The sequence below is a fragment of the Aethina tumida genome, chromosome 1 (assembly GCF_024364675.1).
Source record: "Aethina tumida isolate Nest 87 chromosome 1, icAetTumi1.1, whole genome shotgun sequence".
NCBI classification, from domain to species: Eukaryota; Metazoa; Arthropoda; class Insecta; order Coleoptera; family Nitidulidae; genus Aethina; species Aethina tumida.
Genome location: NC_065435.1, coordinates 76809669 through 76833631, shown reverse-complemented (window position 1 = coordinate 76833631; position 23963 = coordinate 76809669). Strand labels below are relative to the sequence as shown.

The 23963-nt window shown below is 35.2% G+C and overlaps 3 protein-coding genes across 3 annotated transcripts; 2 read left to right on the top strand and 1 right to left on the bottom strand.

Moving 5' to 3' along the window:
- The first annotated feature begins 4885 nt into the window (after positions 1–4885).
- On the top strand, positions 4886–8967 carry LOC109597487 (ubiquitin carboxyl-terminal hydrolase 16). The gene is made up of 6 exons (XM_020013177.2): positions 4886–5297; positions 5352–5650; positions 6237–7148; positions 7207–7484; positions 7547–7736; positions 7788–8967. Exons 1-6 carry the CDS (start codon positions 5117–5119, stop codon positions 8469–8471), a joined length of 2544 nt encoding a protein of 847 aa, XP_019868736.2. The 5' UTR covers positions 4886–5116; the 3' UTR covers positions 8472–8967.
- Positions 8968–9405: 438 nt separating this feature from the next.
- On the bottom strand, positions 9406–19760 carry LOC109597488 (macoilin-1). The gene is made up of 6 exons (XM_020013178.2): positions 19514–19760; positions 17736–18039; positions 17310–17680; positions 16573–17242; positions 14150–14480; positions 9406–10966 (listed from the first exon to the last, which is right to left on the bottom strand). The coding sequence occupies exons 1-6, from the start codon at positions 19591–19593 to the stop codon at positions 10701–10703; spliced, it is 2022 nt and encodes a 673-aa protein (XP_019868737.2). The 5' UTR covers positions 19594–19760; the 3' UTR covers positions 9406–10700.
- A 455-nt stretch (positions 19761–20215) lies between these two features.
- On the top strand, positions 20216–23701 carry LOC109597476 (zinc finger MYM-type protein 4). Its single transcript, XM_020013166.2, has 6 exons — positions 20216–20302; positions 20946–21044; positions 21100–21179; positions 21229–22472; positions 22574–22690; positions 22741–23701. The coding sequence occupies exons 1-6, from the start codon at positions 20297–20299 to the stop codon at positions 23610–23612; spliced, it is 2418 nt and encodes an 805-aa protein (XP_019868725.1). The 5' UTR covers positions 20216–20296; the 3' UTR covers positions 23613–23701.
- Positions 23702–23963: the final 262 nt, after the last annotated feature.

Genomic DNA, 23963 nt, shown 5'->3' with positions numbered 1-23963 from the left:
TTGTTTCAGAGTAATTGTACGTTGAAGGAAACCTAAGACAAGTAGGATTTAAGCCCTATTATAAATTGTACAGTTTAGGACTAATTGTTGTCTGACGAAACCGTTTTGTCGATAATTATCGAGCAATAAATGTATATAATTACTGAAAAATGCACCGTGCACAAATCCGAGCAAATATTTTTTGTAAATATAGGCCAATTTTGTATGAGTTTTAATTGATTTACGTATAACTGCTTGTTTAGATCATTTTACTCGGATTTGTACACACGACAAGATGGTTTCGTGAGAATTATTAATACAAAACGAATTGTGATTCTTATTTGCACAACAAGTGTAACATAGAATTTATGTTTTAAGACTGCATTGAACTAATGAATAAACGGCGTGAAAAACCTTAAACTGCCACATTTAGAACACATTGTTTTTAGGGTGTTTTCGTTCGCTGATTTGTAAATAAATAAAAAACTATGATAATCATATAGATGAAGAGTTGTAAGTAGATAGAAATGCACTTTATATTGTAAGCGATCACAAAATAAATTCATTATAAAAGAATTTTATGTGCTTATCTCACTCCTCCCGCAGTATGACAAAATGACAAAATGACGAAAATAGGGTAAGTATGCTAAACTCTTCACCTCATCCTTTGTCTTGAAAACAAAAACATGTATTGGACAAAAGAAAATGTTAGCGCAGAATATTGAATATTGTATTAGTGTCTCTTTGATTTTATGGAGATCTGCCCGGTGGAAATGACTATGGTGCATAAAAAAGTCGCTCTCCAGCAGGTAAGAGCATTAAACATTTATTTATCCTTTCCGGGACCACTCGTTTTCCCGATCTCGAATTACTATCGAACCGTTGCCCTCTTTTCTATTCGACGTAATTTTATTTTATTTGCCCCGAACCGGGAAATATGTTTTACAGCGCTCAATGCCAAATAATATCCACCCGTAATTCGTTTAGGCTTACATTTATCGGGGCAACGGCGAAATCTATAGGTATAAAGTAAATGTGCGATTGTATCCTAACTCGTTTAATTCTTGTTTTCTTTCCAGACAAATAAACCCTCCCTCGCAATACAAAGAGCCATTTCCGCACAAATCAGCACTTTCAAACTTAATAAATCGTCTGTTGTATTTAGATCGGATCGGAACACTCTTCAGCAACCAATCGGAATATATAATAGTCGTTTGATTGGCGCGTCCAAGTGTCTCGTGAATAAAAAATGCGACATTTCCGCCCGCCTTCATAAATAATAAACAACAACAACAACAACAACACAGAAACGCGCCGTTGAATTATTAGCTTGGCATTTGCATTATCCAGACTCCCTGGACCGTTGCCTCGTTGTTTGAGGACTTAATGCCCCACTTTGCGTAATGCAATATGCTAAAATTCCAAATATGTTACCGCCCCAAGTAGCACGACGCGAATTCCTTGTTCTGATATATGAAAATTAAACGTTGTAGCGTAGTGAGTGTGCGGAGGAAAGGAGCCCCGAGCGAGACACATTCATAAAATTGCATCGCGTAATAAAAGACGGCGCGTTTTGCTTCGGGCATCTGTCGAATAATGTCTTTGCGACTGTGGTTTGTGTCTCAGACATTTCGTAGATTGGAAAAATAATCAAATGTTGATGAAAGTCCCCTTTAGAAGTATTAAAATTTCAAAACAAAAATCTAATAACAGCCATTATTAATCACTGATAAACAAAATATGTCCGTATATATTAACATATGTTACACTATCATTCATATGTAGAGCAACAAATTAAAAGACATAATCATTTTATTAAAATACCTCAATTTGTATACGGATATCATTATTTACATAGTTTTTATACAACATTTTATTTCGGACAGGGTTCATAAGTAAAGCAACCAAACACTATATTCAATACAATTGACTTTATAATTTATTGTCCGACATCGTTCCTTAAAGCTAAAAATGCTTAGAAGTAACTATTTATTAATACAAATTAAACAACAAATTGTAGAAAAGTTATGGAATGCTGAAAAGCAGAGTAAAATTGCAGTAGATTTAAATTTACACAAATCGATCATTTCGAAGACGATTTCTAATTTTAACAGAAGGAATACACTGGAAGGAGTTCCGAAAAGTGGTGGACAGCGCAAGACTAACAGAACTGTAGACAGGAAAACAAAAACGCTTGTTGTTCACGACACTTTTATCATCATAAATGCAGCATCAAAAAATAAACGAACTCAATGTGTTGGTAAGTACCATAAAACGAATACTAAAAGGAATTGGTCTTAACGGTAGACAACCAGTAAGGAAGACCTTCATTTCTGTAAACTCTAGAGAACTACTTTTTATAAGAGAACATGTGAACGGAACATATGGGCAATGAAAAACAATTTTGTTTTCCGATGAAAGTTGGCTCCAATTATTCAAATCTAATAACATTTCATGGGTGAGAGGACCAATTAATGAAAGGTATAATCCACATAAGTACATCCACAGTGAAGCATTGTGGAGGAGGCGTTAAGGTTTGGAGATGTTTTTCTGGGTTTGGCATGAGCCCACTGATTAAGTTAGAAGGGATAAAAGATCATTTTGTGTATCGTGACATTCTGTAGAATCATATGCTTTCATTTGCCGAAAGTAACATGAGTGAACCTTCCAGCACGACAACGATCCGAAACACACGTTAGTTAAAGAATGGTTTGCTTCTCAAGGAGTACGTGTAATGCTTTGGCCAGCACAAAACCCAGACCTCAATCCAACCTTTGAGAAGAAATTGATCGGAAAATCCATGCAAAAAGACTGTCAAATAATGTCAAGTTCAAAATCACTCGAAAGAAATTATATTGAAAAGTTACTAAAATCAATGAAGAAAAGGTGTTTAGAATAATAGTTTAATAATAAAGATGATGGATATGCTGCTAGATACTAAATAAAAACAGGCTAAATGTACGTAAAGTTCTTTTATTTTATAGTTGCTCTACTTTTGACCCTTGAATATTTTTCAAATATTAATAATTACCTAATTAAACCCACTAATAACCATATGTTCTACATATGATTAATTAAATTAAACATGTCTGATGGTAGACAAATTACTTTTTGTGCTAATTGCCAATGAAATAAAATGAAGTCAAAGCACACAGAATTATTGAAGAGTTTGATTTGATGGAAATCATCAACACCACGCAGGCGGTTCAGGAGGAGAAACAATTTTTTGTGAACCATTGATTAAATAAGCAAAATAATTAACATGTTTTAACACAAAAATAAAAAATGATAGATCTCAAAGCATCTCAAACATTTCAAAAACGTAATTGCGACAGAAACTTGAACGATACTGAAGAAGAAATTAGACTTAATTTGAAAAACGTTGAACCATTTACATGATTTGTGTACTGTTTCGTCCATTTTTATTTGAAGCATTATTGTATTGTTCATAACTATAACAATAAAAATAAGATTAAAATAATAAATAATAAGAAAAGCAAACAGAAAACAATAATTTAGATATATTTTATATTTTCGCCTGATAATAAGAAAAGATCCATGGATCCAATTTCTGAGAAATATCGGGTAACAGAGGCCTGGTATAATTGTTAAATAATATACATACAGGATTCCAAACTCCGGGTACTCGGTCAACGGATATTTGATGGTGATGATTTTTTCAATAATATTGGTGATATTCACTGTATGAATTTTATTAATATTATTAGCACAACGTATAAATAATTTTTAAATTGTAAATGATTTATGTAATAGCCTTTGGAACAACATATTTCTTGAAAAAAATTAATAAGCTATTTTAAATTAAAAAAGTGTCTCTCACTTCCAATGTTATGGTTTTTCCAACGACCAGTTAGATGTCCATTTTTTTTATTAATTTATTTTTATATTATATTTCTTAAAAGTATATTTCAATAAGCAATTATAATTTTAAAATTACATATGTTATATACGATATTTGTGTACCTTTTTTTCGATTGTAAAGCATGAAAATAAGTAGCTATAGACAAAATGACACGTTTTTGATCGAAAACCAAAACCTACAGGTTAATATTTTAGACATTAGGTGCCTAAAATGGGTATATACCAAATTTCATAGTAGCTTTCTAGTATGACTTCTAGAATTTTTACATGGGCCACACTGTATATCTCAATTTATTTTTATCTTGGGATTCCAATGATTTCATTTATAATGTTGTGAAATTACCTACGATCAGTTACATATCTATTTTTTGGTTTTAATTAATCAAAACAAAATCATTTAAAATTATAATATTAATGTATTATTATACGAATTCTATAAACCCTAAAAAGACTAATTTTTCTTCTTCATTAGATGTTAGTTTAAAATAATTTAGAAATTTATCATTTTTCTACTCTAAATTAAATGTATAATGAGAAAAATGTATTATTTTTTAGAAATTACTTTTATTTCCTAGTAATTTATCGCTTATTGTAATAAAAAAAGAAATCTTAGTTTTTTGATATATTAGGATATTTATATCAAAATCTTGACAATCAAGAATTGGTTAGGTCTTTTTTTGCTATTTTCAAAAATTAATTTATTACTGACATTACTTTATTTTGAACTATTTTATCTTTGATGTTATAATATCATAAATTAATTTAAAATTAATTTAATATATTAAAAAGATATTTAAACTTTAAATTCAATTTTCTGACTACATAATTAAATTTGTTGTGCTTATATTAGGCAACCCAGTTTACTTATTTGCTATACTTTTTGCAATGGTAAATACATAACAATAATAAATATCATATTATTTTTAACGTAAAAACAATAGAATATTTAATTGTTTTAAATTAAATGTCAATATTTTCATCTGTCAATGGACCAGTCAGCTTGGGGGAATTCGATTTGTCACCAAATTCCATAGAACTGTCTCCACGAGAGAAAATCTAACTGGGTATTCTAATTGAATTAATAACCCGTTTTCGGGGTTGCAGTAAAAACGTGTGAGAGCCAGGGAAGTACCGCACCACAACGAATCGACGTGTGACGAAGGGTAACGTCATTCGTTTCAGCACATCAACTAAATGACGGCGACAACGTGTTGTTTTTCTTTGTAACACATAATTATTTAAAAACGGTACCGTCATGAACAAAAAGAAGCACAACGGCGATTCGAACGGAGACGAGTCGACGGAATCGTGCGACGAGAACCAGAACACCGTCGAGTGCACCCACATTAAACGATCCGTTGATCTGCCCAACATTAAAAGAAACATCAGCAAAAACGGCTTCCTAAAGGACTGCGCCGATTGCCAATCGCAACCCTGTGAGTAACCCGATAATCAGACGACGAATTTTCAATAATTCACGCAATTTTCAGTTGATACGGACGCAGATGGTGACATTGAATACGACCAAGCGCTATGGCTGTGTCTGAAATGCGGCCACCAGGCCTGTGGACGGGGCAAAAACAAGCATGCCCTCAAACACTACAACACTCCTCGTTCGGATTCTCACGTCATGTGCGTTAACACTACTATATGGACTGTGTGGTGTTACGAGTGTGATGAAGAGGTCAAAGTAACATGCAAAAAGAGACTGCTCGAGACAGTGGAATACTTGAAGAAAGAGGCGGAAGCCGAAAAACGCGACGACCCGCCCTCCGTTCACGATTATGGGGTACGTACACACTTTTGACGGAATATTTTCTAGTTTTTAGGTTAACTTTTGGGGCTGTCAGATTTTTAGGTTAACTTAACTCCAAAATCATGTTTACTCTTTATTATAAAACATCAATAGAAGATTATGTGTAAAAGATATCATTTTTTGTTATTTTAATATTTCCTAGTTACCATTTAATTTATAATGCCAACATTCATTTCAATAAGATCCGATTGGATAAAAGAACAAAAGATTTATGTGATTATTTAATTTTTATTATGATAGAGTAAAAGTGTAACCATGTTGACTAACCAATTTGTAATTGTTGTACTACTGTTTATTACACAGAGTGCAGTGAATTATTTTATTTCAAAGTAGTACTTACGTTATCTTATCAAGTATTATAAACTGTGTAATTGATAAGAAATGATGAAATTATAGCAGTTGAAATGTCTCTGTGGTTGAACTGGTTTGCCCAATTTTTAGGAGCACTTTGGAGATTCCTGACAGGATTTTTCACATATGTATGAATCTGTTAACCTTAAATTTATATCAGTCAAAAATTACTAGAAATGTTGAAAATAAATTAAAATTTTCACTATAGGGTTACAATGTGAGCGCGGTGCCAGGCGATCAGCGTAAGGGTAGCACTTTCCCGCGTGCCCGTGGCATGACCAACCTGGGCAACACATGCTTCTTCAACTCGGTGATGCAATGCCTCGGCCAGACGCCGTACCTACTGTCGCTACTTATGGAGACAGAGGAGGCAGGCCAGTACTTCCGATTACCCGGCGGCACTTGTCCGCTGGACGGCAAAGAGACAATCGAACTAGAACCTTTGGATGGCATGTTGTCGAAATGGAAACCTCTCTGCAAGGCGCTGGCTGAGGCACTCGAGGCCTTAAGCAACGGCAGGAGCGAGGTTTACCATCCGAACAACATACATTCGAGGGTAACGATGCGTCTGCCTCAGTTCGGCGGTGGCGACCAGCACGATTCTCACGAGTTGCTCAGGCATTTATTGGAGGCGGTCCGCGAGGAAGATCTGAAGAGGTATAAGTGCGTTATTCTATCAAAACTCGGTTTGGATAGCAAAACGACGGATCCGTCCACAGTGGAAGGGGACAAGAAGAAAATCATCAAGTTCTATGGTCAACAGGCGTCCGAAATGTTACTGCCAACTGAGCAGGTCTTTAGAGGGGTTTTGGTGAGCACGTTGCAATGTCAGACTTGCGGACATACCTCCCACCGCGACGAGTTCTTTTTGGATTTGAGCCTGCCAATTTCCGAGAGTCAGGTGCCACCGGTACTGCGTCGAAAAGCCGACGATTCGGACGACATTAAACCATCCAAACATCAGATTAAAAAGGAGAAACGCGCCGAGCGAAAAAAGAACAAGAAACAAAAGGGTGCCAGGACAAAGGGCTTCGGTCAACCGATGAGCATCGACGACGAATCCCGTATGGACAATAAATCCGATAGCGAATCGGACGCCGACGTCGAAGATAACACTGAGGTAATCATTTTCGACTGTAGATATATGATAAATACATATTAAAAGTAATATGTTTCAGGAGAACTCCAATACGAATATTCAGGGGGAAGACAACCCGAAAGGCACCGAATCAGGTTACAACTCTGACAAAGCGGACAAAAGCAGTCCGGATTCGAATAACGCGTGTCGCGGGACTTCACCCGAAATGCGAGTAGACGATAGCGGCGTTCCTAGCCCCGTGGTGGGCAGCACGGCGCTCAGTGTTTCACCTATTAGTCCTGTAAACAGTGCCTCATCTAGCGAGACCAACGTCGACATGGGCAGCCCCTCCTGCGGGCACAATAGTCCTAATGAAGAGTGAGTAATTTTAAATATTTACAGTACAGTAATACAATAATATTGGTTGTAAAATATTTCAGTGTAACGGAAGAATTTGAAAGACCTGAGTCGAGATTAGCCTTTGTCAACAACAAGAACTCGGACCTGAAATGTGATTTGGAAAAACTGAGCTTGCTCAACGAGGCGGACGCTAGCAAATCTTCCCTGTACAGTCAGGACGACGAAATGGAAGGTGCTTGCGGGGGCATCGAAGTCGTTGAAGATGAAAAGGTACATGATAATTTCATCATTAAATTGGACTAGTAAATTTTTATTTTTTAGATGGAGGACGATGACGATGATGATGTGAGTGCGTGGACGGAAACGATGGCACCTCGTTATCAATGTGAAGAGGGCGAATGTTCTGTCCAATCCTGTCTTAACCAATTTACGGAATGCGAACTAATGGCCGGCAGCAACAAAGTGGGTTGCGACCTATGCACCCAAAGGCACGGCGGCCCTCAAAAGAAAACGGTATACACGGAAGCCTCCAAACAATTGCTCATTTATAACCCGCCCGCCGTACTAATCTTACACCTGAAAAGGTTCCAAGTTTGTCGCTATCGTTCAGTGAAAGTGGTTAAATTCGTGAAATTCTCCCCGTTGTTAGATTTATCGCCGTTCTGTTCGAAACGTGCGAAGAATCTACCGTCGTTCGAACAAGGTCAGTCAAAAATCCTTTATTCACTGTACGGCGTGGTAGAGCACAGCGGTTCGATACACGGTGGTCACTACGTGGCTTATGTGAAAACGCGACAAAAATTAGAGGATGACAGTTACCGGTGGAATTTCCTGCCCAAGAATCAACAAAAGGCGTTCGATGCGGCGACGAAAGGAGCGCAGGGCGAGCCGCAAGTGCCGCCCGGTAAGTGGTACTACATAAGCGATTCGTACGTGTCAGAAGTTGCAGAGACGAAGGTGTTGAGTAGTCAAGCGTATTTACTCTTCTACGAGAGGATATTATAATTGGTCTCAGTCCTTTTAGTTACTTACATTAATCAAATGCAGAATTCAGTCTTCCCGTTCAGTTCTGGTTGTCGTTTTGTTCGATCCGACCATGCCAAATCTTTGTATTGAACTATTGGTTTCAGTGATTTATTTTTATTTTGTATACAGTCTGACAGCAGTAATTTTATTATTGAGATTTCACTGCTAAGTTTTAAATTGCACCTTCGATGATTAACTTAATGTGATTAATTATATAACTTTGAAAATTAAATTGATTCTAAGTTATATAATTCAATTACGATACTCACATTTTATCGTTAAAAAAAGTTTTGTGAAATGCACAAGATATGGTTCAGAGGTGGATTATATATAAACGATGTGATTTTTTTCTTTATTGGGTTTTTTGTACATTTTTTTCTAATATTTGCGTTAAATTTTAATCATTGTGAATTTTACTCAAATTGATCCAATGTGGTTTTCTTAAAAGCAAATTCAAATAAAATTATTTCAATCATATATGTGTTTTAATCTGGATTGGTTTGAAATTGAATAAAACTAGATTAATTACTGCATCGTTTTATTTTTTTAATTGTAAAACTTTCGACCTATTACATTTACAATTGTATTTAAATTATCTCATTTTTTATAAATCTTAAAGACTCAGGACTTGGTGAAATTAAAACTAACTGGAATTCTACTTTATACGCAGAACGTTACAGATTTACAAGGGACGTTAAAAAGACCGAATTAAATGAGCGGAAAAAATCAGCGGCACGGTATTCCGTGCAAGCCGGACAATTCCTCATAACTCTTCACTCAATCACTTCATTTCTTTTTTTTAACATCGCTAGTAAAACAGTAACGGTTTGTGTAATATAAATTAAAATATTAAGTTAAGTAATTGATGTTTATTTAGGAAAAAATTTAAAGGGTGTAAATAAAAGAAATGAAAAAAGAATTATTCCTGTATTTATACATATAAAAAACAAAATGTCAATTCGACGTTAAATAAACAATTAAAAAATATATTAAGTACAGTGCTTCCTTAACAGTTAAGTTCTCAACAAAAATCACTTCAAGTTTTCCATGTTTTCGAGTTACAAATAAATCAATATACAACACTTGAAAGACATGTTTCAACCCAAATAAAAGTCCAATTCGAAAAATAAAACAAAAAACAAAACAGTACAATAATAGCATTGCAAAGTTTATTTTTAGTGTTATACACCACCTAAATTAATAAAGTTTAAAAGTTTTTTGTTTATGAAACAAAACTTATCACAGCTGGAATAGTTTCCATTTGTTTAACAATTTGAATTAAACTAAATAGTACTTTTTTGTCACACGACTATACAAATTACTTAATACAACATTGTTGATTTTTGAGTTCATAATAATGAATTCGTGTGGCTTTAGGAAAATAATCATCATGCAACAAGCAAAACAAATTTGACTGGTATTATTGTACAATTTACGTAAATTAAATAATAATAAATAAATTAACAAAATCGTCCTAATTGACAAAACATTACGTTTTTCTTGCTTATATGCAATATTTATGGGTTGAAAGTCGCTACATTTCACTGTTAATAAAAAACAATATTTATAACATAAATGTTGCATACAGGTTGACCATTTTTCTTGTTTTAAATACACTTTTATCACAACATCCTGTTTAAACAGGCCGCAAAACAAGAAGGACCGTTTTAAACTTTATTTTTTTTAGTCATGTGAACATCACAATACGAATCAAAATTTGAACGGGAGATCAACTGTAGTCACCGTTTTCGGCGTTTGTTTAAATTCTGACTCGTATCGCCGTTCAATAAATTATAAATAATTATATATCACATTAAATAAGCTAACAAAAAAGACTATAAAAAACACACACCAGAAAAACGACAAGTGATCTGCCGTGTGATGTGCAAAGTCGGGCAGTTTATAAATAAAAATGATTTTCTAATCATTTTTGTTATACACTGCTCAAATGAAATCAAAGAATTAAATCAAAAAGTTCACGTGTTGGAATAAAATACATTCAAATGAACATAGTCAAGTTCGAAAGTAAAAAACAAATTTTTAATTCTTCAAAGACACACTTGTCGTATTCCAGTGCGCGACTCGCGCTTCTCGTTACCAAAAAACATGTCAGTTCAGGTGAAAAAATCCAGGGGACGAATAGAGAGAAATAGACAGAGGGCAGGGGTTTGTTGATTCGGAACAGTAGTGAGGGGGTCGGGGGTCACACTAGGCTTCGGTCGACGTGATGAGCGAGTTCTTGGGCGTGTAGGCCGTCGCGTTCGGGTCGAGCGTCGAGCCGGGCGGCGTGTTAGCCGGCACTACTCCGTCGCCGAGGCGAACACGCGACGCCATCGTGACGGCCACGCTGGGCGACTGAGAGGGAGCACCGCCCGCTGTCGCACCGCCGAATGTGTCGTTCGGCATCACCGCCAGCACTTGGGCTATCTTGCCCTTCAGTTCCTCGATTTCCTTCTCCTGGGCGCGGTTCGCGCCTTTAAACAAACATTTATTTAAATAAATAAACAACAAAAATATACGTAAGTACTGAAATATATAATTCAATTAATTTAAAATTTAAGTAACAAGGGTATTATTTCAATGATGACGTGTACTATAATGACCAATCGTATGATCTAGTGAAACGCGTTTTACATTGTTATAATCGTTGTGAAGGGGAACGTATTCTAAGTAACCTTGCATATTCTTATTTAGGGCAGGTGCATTAAGGGATGACTATCGCCATAAGAGTAGAAGTCCAGTTACAGATGACAGAAACGATATGATCGAGCAATAAATTAATTACTTAATGGTGTATGTATTTGATGTAGTAGAAATTTTTCTTTAGTCCATTTATACTATTGTTGTTTTTTTAACTCAATAAAAAATAATTTTAAAAAATGTATATCCTTTGTTTTGGTTCGGCATAATTTGCCTCACCCGACTCAAAGTTTCTATTTAATCACATAAAATTAAATCCACAGGAAATGAAATAATACATCCACACTTTTGGACTTTTGGAATTACGTTTGTATCATCGGTACATACAAATGAATGAAAATTGCAGTGTAATTAAAAGTATATTATTAAAAAGATCAAACATGAAAAATCATATTCCAAAAATTTACTATGTCCTTAGAAATGTCACGTTATATTCTATTAAAATAGAATACACTGTATACAACTGGAGATGCGAAATCAAAATTTAAAACAAGAATTCAAGTAAAATCGAATTGAATTAGAATGGCATTACAAACTTCTTCCACCCATCTGTCATATCATTAATATATATGTACCATTTATATATTAATACTTATACAGATGAGATAACTAACAAATTTGAAGTCGTGGTGAGCCGCATAAATCTCAAACTTATGTCAAACGCTTTAGTCGTTGTATTAATTTTAGTGGAATTGAGATAGTTAACAATATCAAGAAAACATTGTGTGAATAATATATTAGAATGTAAATTACCATAGAATATTAATTACTGATTATATTCGTAATACTATTCAAAATTACTGATCAATTTTTCCATTGAAATTGATTGAGCTATTTATATTTTGTTTTTAAAATAGGTACACATTTATATTACAAAAAAATCCGAGTCAGATATTTTGCCAAATAGGTGTTAACGATTTGTTTTCGTTGGTTTCTTAACTTAGTAGTAAATATTTCTCTCAACAAATATTATTACCTGATGTTCTAGTAATGGATGGAAAGAATATGATATTAAATTTTTCCACAGAATTATTAACATGCATTTTTTACGAAATTTTGTATAGAGCCCTTTCTGGGGGTGTTTAATCCAATAGTATAGTTAGATATTCTAGTATAATTTCTTCAATGTTCATTAATATTGCTGGTTTTAGTTTTGTGCCAAAAAACGTGAAGTTTTGTATATAAAATGAAGTGGATAATTTGTGCTAAATAGATTTAAAAATATATTCAATATATTTTACTTTTATTAGTAACACTTGAATATTTGCAGCTTTAGACGGTCAATATTTTAAATTTATTTTACTTTTCATGTAACATTTGTATTTCCAAAAAAGACACTTTTTGGATTTGAACACATTTTATTCCTCACATCTATTAAACTGGGAGCAGCCCGCAAGGTATGAATCAACAATCACAGATGAGCTTACATACACATTATATCATTCGGATAGCCGTATTTGGACGTCGCGTAAAAGTGGTGAGAGATAAGCATAACATGTGTGGGATGGAATTTCTTTAAAGACACACACGGACTTGCTCATATTAAACCTACAACCATCTATTCTCGACGATATCACGACTTAGTTGTTCAACAAATTAACAGGACCACCAAAATGCGCTGCTATCTCGAAAAAGATTATGAGCCCTTTCATATTTAGGCCGACATGTCAAATTTCAGGGCGATACAGTCCTTAGTTTTGTTTTGACAGCTGATTTTCGGTTACGTGTTTGAAATCATGATTTTCGTTCTCTCATAAAACAGAGGCAAAACGGCAAAGAAAACAAAAGAAAAGTTGGAAAAATATTATGGGGCTAGTGCTCCTTGAGATTATACCGTGAAATATTGGTTTCGAAAGTTTCAAGGTGGCCGAAAACTCCACTGCCGATGAAGTTCGTAGCGGCAGGTCCTCCGATGGGACTGCCATGGTCTACTCCTCGTGGACTACCTCGAAAAAGGAAAAACCATCAACAACGAGTATTACTGCGCATTATTGGAGCGATTGAAATCCGAAATCTCTGCGAAACGGCCTCATATGAAGCAAAAAAAAAATATTTTTGCAAGACAATGCGCCGGCACACAAGAGCATCGATTTAAGGCACCAATTGCTTCCCCATCCACCTTATTAGTCAGATTTAACTCCATCGGAATATTATCTCTCCCCAAACCTCAAAAGGTGGCTCATCGTGGAGGAGTATTTTGCAGACTTCTCGGAAAATTGATTTTTTAATTTTCAAAATGTTGAAAAATCGTTGGAATAAATGTATCGATCTGAAAAGACACCCTCGAAGGCAACAATATTGAATAATACAATCAAATTCTATCAAAAAAAAGATATTTTCTATGCTAGCTTTCGAACTTTTCAGACCAACTGTTATTATATTTATATTTTCATTTACTCAAGAATTTGGACCAGATTTAGTTTTTGTAAACAACGTCCGATCTCACTATCCGATTCTAAATTTGGCGTTGCATCATGACATTATTCGGATGAACTGCAATCCAATTGAATATGTATCACTTCACACAAATTTACACTCTAAACGACGAACCTCAAAATTTGGGGGAGCTTCCTAATGCTCTTAGAGAAGAGTGGCGAACTATGAATCAAGAATCTACTCTTTCACTAATTTTGAGTATGCATAGAGTATGGAAGTTGTTCAAAGAGCATGGGGGGACTGACCCAGTACTAATTGGAAAAATGTTGCGGTTAACTTTTTTTTTTAATTTTTAATTCCTTTTTATTGATCTGTCAAGGAATTTGGGGATAAGTTCTGCTGTTAATGCAATTTTGTTTAACTTATGCTGGAGATTGCATTGTTTATTAAAACTTATTTTGATAATACATTTGTCGCAATATAATGCCATTGGTATTCTCATTTTAGAAATAATTCAAAAGAAGGGCAGTGTATATTAAAGGTTGCGACTTGTTGCGAATTAATTTCGAAATAATACTTACTGTCCCTGATCTCGAGTTGACGTTTAGCTTCCCCTAACGCACTGAACAAATCCAACTTGATGCGGTTCTCTGCGGACAACGAATTCTCTAGGTGTGCCGTTTTCTCCTGCATGGCACTAAGGGCCGACATTAATATGTCGGTTTCGCGTAGTTGTTCAGCCAATGCGGCATTCTCTCTTTCAAGAGCGGCGCACTTTTCTTCTGCCCAGTGTTTGGCCGTGCGTGCCTCCGATGCCTCGGTCTCGAGTTCGCGACGTCGCGTCCTGCACGCGTCCGTACACTCGCCTCGCGATGACTGTTGCTGTTGTTGCTGCTGTTGTTGTGCGGCCACCTAACACAAAATTAATTACTAGAATTATTTACTGACAAGGAATTCTTATTAAAACGTGTCCTTCGACTTGGCAGTGAAAGGCTGGCTGATTAAAAAATTGAAACTTCCGAAATAATAGTCTCATTAAAGGCTAATTGAGAAATTATATTTTTTTAGTTAAAAAAATATAATGTTATTTAAGTTTGCAGCGAGAAACTATATAAAGGTGTATTTAGAAGACAATTGAAATTAAAATGATAAAATAATAAAGGCTTATTTAAATGCCACAAATTTTCAAAAAGATACAAAATGTTTGTCTCTTTTTACGCCGTCGTCGCTGCTTTTAGACTTGCATTTAGCGGCAGTATATGCTACGAATCCAGTAAATTTGTACTAATAAATGATATATACAGGTTCGACAATGATAAACCCTTCTACTCGCGTATTAAAACGGGACATTAATACCCCTTAGTAAGCAAAAAAGAAAGATATACCTGGATTTATGTGGGCCGGCCGGATTGACTGGGGGATCATTTCGTTTTGCTGCGTTTAGCACGCGATTTGTCTCGGCAGACAAGCCGGTGTGTTGAAAACAGAGGTAGGTTTCTTTAAATAAGCTCATTTTCGATAATAAAAATGTATATGCTGCAAGAAAAAATCCAAATTGTAACGTAGCACCTTATTGGCAGTTCCAGATATCGCATTCATCATCAATTTGCGGAAATATTTGAAAATTAATGGAATTAAGAAACCATTTGATTAATTTATAGGTGAATATTTCTCCTGATAATCTAGCAAACGTGCGAGAGAATTTTTATCGCAGGTTGGGATATTGTACCACTGCCTATAGGGACGTTTTCCTTATTTAATTGTTTTTAGTTATTTTTTATTTATTTTATTTTGGAAAAAGAAGTTTATTTTTAGAATACTTAATTTTATTTTTGATATATCCTTATATATATATCATATAAAAATAATTGTTTTTCTCTAATCCTTATTATAAACTTTATTTCTGACTATAATGATTAATTATAATACTATTGTTTATATAATTAAAGTTGTGTATTTTATGATTTCAAGAGTAAAATCATAAAAAGAAATGGATTTTTGAGCAAAAAATTTTCAATTTGACGTACCATTTTAAAAAATTCCCGAAGCTCATAATTTCATCGAAAATTGAATAAGAAATTAAAAAAAATATAGTTTTATATTTTTATCGTTATCCTAACATGGTTAAAAATCAAAATTAAGAAAATAACCTCGTTTTTTAAGGTCTTTTTTTTTCATAGAGGTTACCATCATGCCCTAAAACATATCCGGTATTTAGATTAAACGATTCACAAGATGCTAAGAATAACAATTTTTACTGATTTTCAATATTTTTTGATTTATTCAGAAACGGCAACAGATAAAGATCTGGAAGTGGAGCCCGATACCTTTCTGGGGTCGATTCCGTATTCTTATCGTCCCATGGCCTTTTGCGAAAATTTTAAATATTAAATAATAAAATATACTAAATAATAGTATTTCAAAATCAGCATACAGTTAGAAAATTATTGAATAACAATAATTATAATTCCGCATCTACTGAGGTAATTAGAGAGTTCAGTAAAGTTCACCTGACCTATTAAAGTACCAATTTAAAACAAAAGTTATAGTTCAAATGTTGGTTGACAATGAGGAATTTATTTTATTAAATAAATAAATTTTGTCAATGGTAGACCTTGAGATTCATACATTTTAATACTCGCATGTATATGGAAAAATTGAGTCCTAATGACAGCTATATATTTATTTATATTCTGGAATTGATATTTCCTTGGACCAACAAATTAACATATCCCTTTTATTAAAGAACTCATTTATCTTTGGTACCAAGTTGTTTTTATATATTTTGAATAAATACGCAATCTAAATATACTAGGCCATTAAAAAATGGGAAATATGCTTTATAAAATTAAAATCATGCAGACTATTTTGTTTTAAAGTTAATATAATATATCGATTTCCAGATAGATCCGGAACTCGCCTCAATATATCGAAAATTAGCAGTTTAAATTTTACATTCTGCCAACCTTCTGCCGCTTAATTAAAAGACGTTATTAAACAGTACCTGTGCGGCCCTCGCCTCCTCCTGTTTGCGCGTTTTGCGTTCCTGTGCAATCTGAGCCTCGAGGCCGGCACGCGTCCTCCTTTCATCGGCCAGTCTTCTCTCCAGCCCGCTTATGGTTTGCTTGTCGGCGGCGCGGGCCGTCTGCACACTTTGCAGCCTCTGCTGCAGCTCGTCCATTTCCCTTTGCATCGACGCCAACTCGCCTCTGGAGACTTTTTCGCCAGTCGTCAGGGCGGCCACCTGGAGACGCAGCTCCTGTTCGCTGGCGCGGCTGCTTTGCAAATCGGTGCGCAGACGTTTCACGTCAGCCTCGAGACGCTGCACCGTTTCCAGGGTTTCGCGATGGCCATTATCCTGTTGTTGTTCCTTGCGAGCGCGTCTCGTCGACGCAGACGTCGGCTTTGACGCCGTCTGTGTGGTTGGTGGTTGCGTGTCGCTTGCGCTGGATGAATCGTGCTGATTGGATAGACCGTCGTCGGCGCCCGCGCCGACGGCCGTACCGTTACTGTGCGAATGATTATGATTGGACTTATGCTGTCTGCCCTCGCGATGATCGTGATCATGCTCTTTACACTTATCCATCGACTTCCTGTGGTGCGACTTCGAGCCGTGCTGCACGCCATTCGCTATCGTACCGTTCGGTATGTGTCCGTTTTTTTCGTGAGATTGTCTAAAATATAAAGCGTTGCAAACAATGCGTGACTTGCTAAAACTCGTTAATGTCCGGCCCTGATTACCTGTTGTTGTGTACTCTGTGTCCCTGATGGTGCGGTTGGTGGGCTAACACCAGAGCTCCTCCTCCCCCGCCCGTGTTTCCCCCGCCTTCACCGTTCGAGTTCTGCAACTCCTTCTGCTGCTGGATGGCCGGATTCATGTCGACCGGCAACGCCTGTTGTATCAGCTGCATGTAGAACTCGTTCTCTTTCGCGACCTCGCGCTGCTTCCGCTGTCTGATGCGGTAGCCGACGTACGATTTGAATCCGAAACCCAACGTGACGACCGGATAGCCGATGCAGTGGGCGGCGAACGGTCTACATAGGTCCAGATGACCGGGCATGTGCTTCACGTCGCGTAACCGCACGGCCGCCTCCAGATAAACGAACAGTACCTGACAACAAACAATAATCAACCAATTTGCTGACAGCAAGCCATTAGGAAATTACCCATAGGATGATCGTGGGGGCACATATGCCTTTGTCTGTGTGCCAAACATACTGCACCCAGACGTACGTGCTGGCGGCGAAGAACAGCCAATGCACCGGTATGAAGAAGAAGCACAGCATATCCGAAGTGAGGGCGATGCATACGAAGAATACGCTGAACGCCAATCCCTGGTACTTAAACGAGTCGTAAACGGACCGGACGAGAAGATAGAACGGCCATAGGAACTCGAACCGGAACTCCAGGATGAAGTCGGCGAGTATAACCAGCACCCAGATGATCAAGAACTTCAAATAGAGGACAGTGCTACGGAAGAAATGAAAACATCAAACTATTATAATGTATCACATAATTAAAAATATTTCCACTAATAAATAAGTTAATAATAAAGATTTTGTACTACTCTATTGAATGAAATAATTTAAATGTTGCAACTACAGGATAATCCAATAAGAAAAGAAGAAATTATGTATTTAGTTAATTTTATAACAGTGAAAACTGACCAGAATAATTAGAGGAACATCAACTTTTATAATATAAATATTTACAAAATAAAACTAAATTGTGTACAAAACAAGTAAGTAAAAATGTAAATACTTAACATTTAATTAGGCAATGAAAATGTATTTCGTATTTTAATAATTTCTCAGTTTTAACTAATATTTACTACAATACTAATTTTTATTTTTCAAATATTCAAATATCGTAGTACAAGGTATTTTCGAATTTCTTATTTTTAAATATTTTTTTACTAGTGATAATTAAATTTTGTCAATTTACACCTCTAAATGTAAAACTTAATAAAATAAAATTTTACTAGGTAATTAAGGAAAATATATTTATATGATATTTGAACATTTTTTTATGAATAAAACAATGTTTTAGTTAGTATCGAAACAATTAAACGTGCATTTATTAGAAAATAATCTATACTACTTTAAAAATCAATTTAAGCGAAGCAATTTTACACCATTAAAAACAATATTGGAAATCTGCAGTATAAAAATATATTCTGGAATTCAAAGTAATTAATACTATAAATAAAGTAAAAAATGTGTGATTTGTTTTAATTAAGTTGTGTTACAAATGTACAAACTATTGAACTATTTTAAAATAAGGTAATTATTTTGGTAAAATACTTTGTAATTATGAGTAGTAATCATTAATTATTTCACACCATAATGTTGTGTGTTGTGAAAACAACAAAACATACTAGAAATAATAACATTCTGGTGTAAAAACAACTAAGCATGAATGAAATAGAAAACAATAATGTTAAATATCAATTTTGTAAAGCAGTTTTTTACACATATCAAGATTAAAAACGAAAATGAAAAACTGTAGTATAAAAAGGATATATAACTGTGCAGGTGTTGATGGGATCCTTTTGTAAACTCAGAACTATTTAACGCACGTAAATTTTGCCAGGTTCTCGAGATTGCCTCACTTATGTTTATATTTACAATAACAGATTACGTTAAGGATACTTTTCCCCGCGAAGCGTTAAAAATAATATTGTTTTGACAGCGAATATTCTAACCTAATCGTGACGTCCCGTCTTTGGATCCCAATAAGAATGCGACAACCGAAAGCGGGAATTCTTTGCGACGGGTATACGTCCAGAGACAAATCGACAAATCAGGAACAAATATCAAATAATATCGGGATTTGTTTAGGGAAACCAGCCATTTTGGAACACATATGGGATAAACGCGCTCAGACTGTGCGAGGGTAACGCGACACGGCGCCTAGTCGGTCACATTCTAACCCGGAAACATACCTTCCGTAAAATCCCTCGGTTATTTTGTTCCTTTTCATGGGTCTTCTCATTTTACCGATCTCAGCATTTCGTCTCTTCATAATTTTCCACGGGACCCGACCACAGAGCAAATTATTCGGCTCACTCCACACAAGATACTCGATATATACGTTGTTGTCTCATGGATTTTTCGTCACGAAAACCTCGCTTTTGCGGTAAACGTCTCTTGTTGTCAACTAGCACTCGCGCCTTCTGATCGGCGCAACCAGATGGCACGGTTTTGCATGATATCTCGGCACCGATGCCAAACATCCCAAAGTCCCAAAACTTCCACTAGAAATTTTCAACAATGCACACAATTTGAAAAATACACATTTTTTTTTAAATAATCCACTAAATAGTTATGCTTTTTTTTTAAATTAAATCTGGTAAAAAAATTCAAATAGATTTTTTAAAAATCCCGTTGCATTTTGCCAACTGTCAGCAAAATGCAAAATGTTTAATTAAATTAAAAATTACGTCTACATAATTGCTCTACCACTTTAAAAGTGTTTATATTTAATGTCAGTTAAAAAAATTTTTAATAATAAATAAGTTTATCTCCAATAATCGTTATTTAAAAATATTAAATTAAAATCAAAAGTCAAATTTTCAAAAATAAACGCTTTCTATTTTCGCATAGTGGGCGATGCAAATGTGGGGTGTCGTCTTTTGTTTATTGTCAAGGCAATATATCCGTTGAAAACATGTTATCCAAAACATCGTTTAGTTTTTAATTCACAATCTACATCGTCTTGTTTAAGAATGGAGGTAAGTTAACTTTATTAATTATTGATTTTGCCTCTATTTCATTATGTTTATGCATTCAAGTATCGTAATTAACTAATTACTAATTACTTAATTATTAAATAAGTTATAATTTATTTCGGTATAGAATCTAACCAAAATGCCTGCATTATAAAAATTAGCTTTAAACTACTAGTAGTAAGATGGCGCTTAAGCTGTTGCATAAATTCCCATTTTATCTCTGAAGTGATGTTATCAATTCAGTTCGTCTCTTTTTAAATCCGAAGTTATTTTAAACTGAATTATTTCATATCCAGCTACATCAGTTTACTTTACAAAAACAGTAAAATTTAAAACATAATATACCGAAATTTCGTCAGCAAAAGTATTGTTTGTGACGAAATTGAACCAATTAAGAAATAATTTCTTGAAATTTTTTTTCATAAAACATTTTGAAAGAGTCGATCTATGATACTGTTTTTTTCAAATTGTGACTTAAATTGTTTTGAAAATCACATTGGTAAAACGAATATTGATAATGAATGTATAGATTCTTCAGCCATTTAAGACAATATTTTACACTACAAAAGGTGTACATAGCTCTCATATTTGTCAAATAAATTGTATATATAGTAACCCCAAAATTAATTACCATAAATTGCTCAAGGTGAAACAGAAACAAGATGATCCAAATGAAGAAAATCTCCCTCCAGTTCTGCAGAACATTCAAGGATTGTCGCGCCTGATTAATAACAAACCTTTACAGGTTGAAAAGATTAACCGGCATTATTATTAGCCATTAAAAAGCTTATCATTTACAGGTGAGTGAAAGGAAGAGAATTTTGGAAACAGTTCACAAATTGCACTTGAAATTGATTAAGAACGACTCGATTCAGTCCAGGTAAAAACAACACTATTTACACAATATATTTTTAATTTGCGGATTTTAGGTTTCGTGCTCCGTTAGCCCCCAAAAGAAAGCTGCCGATTTGCTATGTAACAAGACTGAAAAGCGATGAGAAGAAGTTGTGCAACTTCTGTTGCAAAATGGTCCTGCCCAAGTACCAAGTGCGTTTCTGGAGCGCATGGTACCTGTTCTGTGACCTGAAGTGCCTACACCAGGCATTCCGAGTCTCCCCTGTTAGTTTAATAGATTTCCCTTTAGTAGAATTATCCATCTGCATCTGTTGTCATAACCAACAGCGGGAGTTCGATGATTACATCACCTGGCAAACGTTACCTTTCTGTAGCATGAAATGCGTGTTCACATTCAGGCAGGTATTGATGGATGCGGGTTGCTCTCATTGCAAGAAAGCGGTGAACAATGTGACTAGCGAGGAACAGTTCGTCAGGGTAGGCCCTAAGATCCAGTTGTACTGCAGCAAAACTTGTTTGAAGGTGGTGGCCAATCCGTGCAAGTTTTGTCACTCCCTCGATATGAAGGGTAAAACTGAATTCTGCAGCGAACTGTGCCGCCTCAAGCACGCCAAAGCCATAAACCCCAAGAGTCTAACCGCCACTTGCATCAGATGTAACAAAGAAACATCCGATTACGTGGAAATGAACACGAACGACTCGTACGAGCCCCGCTGTGATCAACTGTGTTTTATGTTGGCTACCATCACCCGCCAACTAGATCTGACGCTCTGTCACGTTTGCAAAGTCTACTACCCGACCAAAGACATTACGAAGTATCGCATGACATTCGACCAAATTACCTACAATTATTGCAGTGTAGGCTGCCGAAACGTAATGATTAATTTAAAAAATAAAATAGTCCATTGTATTTGGTGCCTCAGGATATTCGGCTCCGCGAAAATGTTTAGTAAGTTCGCCGGCTTCGAGATGGCTTACTTTTGCAGCTTATGCTGCATGTCTCAGTTTCTGGACGCTACGTGTTCCACATGTTCGCAAAGAACCACCACGTTTTTTCATTTGGAACTACCTGATTATCAGAACAAACACTTCTGTACCAACAAGTGCATGCAGAGGTTCCTCAGCTTGCATCTAACTTCATTTAAGGATGAAACAGTGCTGAAGGACAATTCGAAAACTCCCGAGGCGGGCACGAGCAGGGTCTTGTTGCCCTTAACGTTAAAGCCCATCATGAAACTGAACAATGTCGGTACTATATGCACCACAAAAGTCCCACCCAAAGCCACCAACGCTAAAATTCTGATTAACATCATTCCAGGTAATATTTTAGATCCATTCTTTAATTAGATACGTTCTCTTAATTCATTGTTTATAATTTTTTTTTCGTCCAATCTATCATCTCTTAATTTTTTGATTTAGGTAAGAAAAAGAGTTTACCATCATCATCGAATGCCGCCAACAATCAGCCAATAATTGCTGCCGAACAAACATTAATCAAGCCTGAAACAAAAAACGAAAATGAATCCATGAATAAAGGTATGTATTTCAACTGTCACTGAATTAAAACTATATAAACATTTTACTAGATTCTACAGAGGCGTCAAAGAAGGTGGTGGCAACGTCAAAAGATCCAAGTTGGGCATTTAATGCGACTTTAGGAATGAAAGCATGGTATATTTGGAGGAAGGACTTCCGCAAAAGGCACGAAAAGCGTATCATTTTCGAGCTAGACATCCTGAAATTGACGCCCGCCGAGTTAATGGACGCTTTGGTTGCATTCTTAGACTACACTCGCAAACCGGACGGCCTCATGTATCAGCCTGATACGTATTTATACTTAATTTTAGGAATACGGGAACACTTGTACAAGAACAAGCCGGGGGAGGACATTTTGAACTACGAACTATATACGAAATTCACTACTTACTTTAATAACATCCTGAGAATCAAACCACCAGATGAGCAAATAGTGAAGACTAGAATCATTGAGGATTTTTTCTGGGACATGAATATTTTGGGTACGTCCAATCCGATGTCTCTGCTTCGCACAATGGTTTATTTCAATACCAAATACTTCAATCTTCAAACGCTGGAGGATCATTTGAATTTAGCCTATTCGAATATAATACAGTTGGAAGTGGAAAAAGAACAAGCTTTGCGCTATTTTCCAGAGAAACAACCAAAACTACCCAAAATCAAATTTTACGAGATAAGAACGATCAAGAATTCTGCACGATGTCCAGTAAGAATTTATAAAGTTTATCAGGAGAAATGTTCGACGGTTGTTAAAACACAGCCATATTTTTACCTGAGACCTCAGGAATCTGGCTTGGATGACAAAATTTTTTGGTTCTCTAATCAGCCCATTACTAGAGAAGAATTGGAATTCATTATCAATTTATTTAGATATACCAAAGAAATTCTTGTTGCCAAGAATACTTTTAAAAGAGACTTTTGATACTGATATTTTACATTATTTGTTATTTGTGTTATTAGAATATTTTTTTGACAATTAAGTAGTTATAAATAAATCTGAACAAAAATTAATTTATTTTTATTACTTTTACTTTACTTTAAGTTTAGTTTATATACATACCTGGTACAATTAGTAATATATTTCTTGAAAAAATATCTTATATATTGAACATATATATTTTTTCATGATTAAACACCTCAAATTATATGTAAAGTTTGTTGATAAAAAATTTTAATACATACAAAAGTAATTAATATATGTGAAGTTCCTGAAGAACATAATCTATATAAATGTATTTTAAATAAATGAATATTCAAAAATATTAATTTAGAT